This window comes from Gavialis gangeticus, unplaced genomic scaffold (genome assembly GCF_001723915.1).
Source record: "Gavialis gangeticus isolate Ggan-Ray unplaced genomic scaffold, GavGan_comp1, whole genome shotgun sequence".
Classification (NCBI taxonomy): Eukaryota; Metazoa; Chordata; order Crocodylia; family Gavialidae; genus Gavialis; species Gavialis gangeticus.
In genome coordinates this window covers 78,916,646-78,920,115 of record NW_017729022.1, presented here as the reverse complement: position 1 = coordinate 78,920,115, position 3,470 = coordinate 78,916,646, and the positions used below count along the sequence as shown (strand labels likewise).

The 3,470-nt window shown below is 39.0% G+C and overlaps 1 protein-coding gene across 2 annotated transcripts in view; it reads right to left on the bottom strand.

Annotated features, from left to right (window-relative positions):
* SLC13A4 (solute carrier family 13 member 4) overlaps positions 1-3,470 on the bottom strand; it is a 53,595-nt gene that overhangs the window by 23,470 nt on the left and 26,655 nt on the right. For both annotated transcript variants that reach the window (XM_019515449.1, XM_019515450.1), the window contains 2 exons: positions 1,934-2,035; positions 720-821 (listed from right to left, as the gene is read on the bottom strand). In XM_019515449.1, the coding sequence (XP_019370994.1) occupies positions 720-821; positions 1,934-2,035 (204 nt within the window). The remainder of the gene's footprint in view (positions 1-719; positions 822-1,933; positions 2,036-3,470) is intronic.

The following is a 3,470-nucleotide window of genomic DNA, read 5'->3' as shown; positions in this document are numbered from 1 at the left end:
GAGAGATTGTATATACACACACACACACACACACACACACACACACACACACACACACACACACACACACACACACACACACACACAGAAACAAGTAAACATTTTGTTTTGATATTGTTGCAATATTATATACATTCCATATAGGATAATGTGTTGTCTCCAGTGTACGTTTAATGTCATATAAAAGCCTAAATTGAATGAAATATAAGAAAAAAGACAAAGCAATTCATTTCAATATTTTGCCACCAAAATTTCTGCTTTACTGCAAAACATTTTGATTTTGACAAAATGAACAGTCTCTGTTGGAAAACAATTCAGTCAAAAACATTTTACAGGCTTAGTATGAATGATAACTACAATCAAACCCAACAGCACTGACATAATCTTGGGAGCTCCCCCGTACACACATTTTTTTTAGCGTGTGTTTTAATTTGGGGTTTTGCCCTTCCATTTGTTCCCTTTGGAACACATTTATCTTATATATTCTAACAGAAGCCTGCTATCTGGAGAACAACAGACACAATTTTGGTTGTGTGGACAGAAATTGATAAATTAATGAAAAACCTCAAATTAGGACTTGGATTGAAACTAGGATTTATCTTGTTTGAAAGGGCCTGGCCTGTTGAAATTCTATGGTCAATAAATAATCAAATAGCCATGCTAGAAGCCTCTAAAAACTGTTGCTTTATCCCTTGGGAACTGATAAGAAAGTAACTTACTTCTCAAAGAAGGATGACCAGCCTGGTACAAAGCCAGGCTCCCGTGTAAACCAAAGCAAGGTCATCAGGATGAAAAAAAACCCAGTCACCATCTCAGGATAACTACAGGGAAGAAAAAAAGGAAAGAAAAGAATCTGAGATCAGCACTAAAACCCAAAAGCAAATTCCAAAGGGAGGAAGGAATTAAAGAGGAATTAGGAATTGGTTCCAACACACAAGAAATAAATTCCAGAAAGAGAAGAAAACATGAGATCAGTCTGAACTAGAACTTTACATTTGGTTCCCAGCTGTTACCAGACCAAAGCCAGAAAATCAAAACAAAAAAAAACCAGAGGATTTCATTATCTGTATTTGCACTTAAATTTTTTATATGTATTTTAATGTCTCAGGGAGATATTTATGAAGCCGAATCACTACAATATTTTTCTTCTTATATATTTACATTATTCAGAAACTGAAATACTGTGACAGGAAAGAGCTTGCATTATTCTTGTGCTGTTGATGGCTCTCTATAGCACTGTTCAAAAGCCTACCAAAAGCATAACACAGATGCTCATATAAATAAGCATACATATTTAAACACAAAATAAATACCAAACTAGAGCTGGCCTGAAGGAATATAGATTAGATTTAAATTAAATAAAGATTTAGGTTCAGCAGCTGAATTGTGGCAATGAGTTGGATTCAGATTTGATTGTTCTAAAGCCTTGCAAGTCATCTAATGAAATTTGAGCTAAATGTCCAGAAATCATTCTGGAAGAGCTGCTCTCATGAGCATGCTCTTCACACCCAGGCTGAAAGGTGAAGAAATTGCAAAATAAGCTCTTCTAATGGGATTTCTGCCACATCCAATGCAGAAGTGGAAAGCAGTTCTCTTCCGGTTTGCGTTCAACCTAGAGCCAAAACTGGAGGGGCAAATCCAGATTAACAGACTTGAATTTGAAGCCAATGTCCTCCTCCTTTCTCCCTCCCTAAGAAACAAAAATTCTTAAGTGTTTGTAGTAAAGTTTCTGGGTTGGTGTCATCTTTGTATGAGACCACACATATCTTGCAAAGAAGGAAAAATAAGTTCCAAAATAAAAGAGCTGAATAATCAAGAAGGGAGTACTGAGAAAACAAATCCATCATATGACACAAAAGCAGCATGGAGGACCAAAGTAGTGATTTGTTCCAACAGGGAAGGCAAACTTCATCAAAAATAGAGAGCCTTTTACCTAATGTTTCCCAATTTCTCATATTCTTCTCGAATTCTTTTCTCTGACAATTCTTCCCGTTTGGTCTTCTTCTTCTTGCTCACAGAACAAGTCTCTTTAAAACTGAGGATAATTTGGCAAAGGAAAATGAGAGAAGGGAGTCAGATATCAGAACAAAATCAATTTAGTACACAAATCAGGCAACAAGATGAAAATAGAGGACCCAAATGTTACAGTTGTCTGAGCTTTGCTTTCTGCAGGACCTGGGAATGAAATGGGAGGCAGTTGTTGTATATCACCTTTGCACTCTCCTAATCCCAGGGTTACTGGGAGCCACTCCAAGGGAGAAGCAGTCTGAAGGCTGTTCTAACTCATGCCAGCTGATAAGCACTTTAATGTAGATTGATAAGGGCCCACAAAGGGAGCCATTCATGGGCAGATCTGGGATTTTGAAAAGCGGGTTGCAGATGGTATGGCACATCCTCACATATAAAACAATATACATTTTCCTCCAGTTAAAGAGAAACTAGAAGCTTTACCAATATGGTAGGGGACTAGCACTATATTATTCAGTTTAAGATTAAAGCAAAAACAAATACAGCTTTAGGAATGTCCACTAAGTTGTTAAATTATATATTAAATTTAAAAAAACAGAACAAACTAGGCAAAAAATAGTCAAAATAGTCAAAAGATATTGTTTCATTAATCCTGTACTCATTTAATTAATTGTATCTCTCTTATTCAGATTCATAAAACAAAATTTAGCCTTCTTGAGCATTTTGAAAATGCCTCCAATATTTCACTGTCAGTCATTTACCTACCAGAGTTAATATTACCACACCTGACATGAGGTTTTTGAGCTGGAGCCAAAAAATCTGCAGGGTTGTGAAACAGAAGAGAGACATTACCAGAAATGGCAACAAATAGCAAAATTGAAAAGGAAAGAATAGTTTGACTAGAGGAACATCAAGGCCACTTAAAAGGATAAAGGGTTGTTAACACCTGTAGAGTGAAGAGAGATTAGCACGAATTAGAGAGACGAAAATGAGCCATGAAATCAATCAACTCCCTCAGGGCTGTCTGAATAGAAATGCTGCTGCCCCTCCCAGGCCATTGGCTTTCAAGTTTAGGTGGAACAGGAAACATAGTAGGGGTGGGGGGCATGCAACTGCATCCCCCTCCCGGATCTGTCCCTGAAACTGCTGAACATACTGAAACTGCTGAAATGCAGTACTGTTCTGGCTATTCTCTTTCTTCTCAGGCATGCCCCATCACACTCCCTGTAGGAGCCCTGATACTTCCTGATTTGCTTTATGCCAGACAGTCTTTAGCTATCTTCAGGACAGCATGGAGAGGGTCCAGAGGAGGGCCACTCGCATGATCAGGGGACTGCAGGGCAGGCCCTATGAGGAGAGGCTACGGGACCTGAACCTGTTCAGCCTCCACAAGAGAAGGCTGAGGGGGGATCTTGTGGCCTGTTACAAACTGGTCAGGGGGGACCAGAAGGCATTGGGGGAGTCACTGTTCCCCCAAGCACCGCCAGGAGTGACCAGGAACG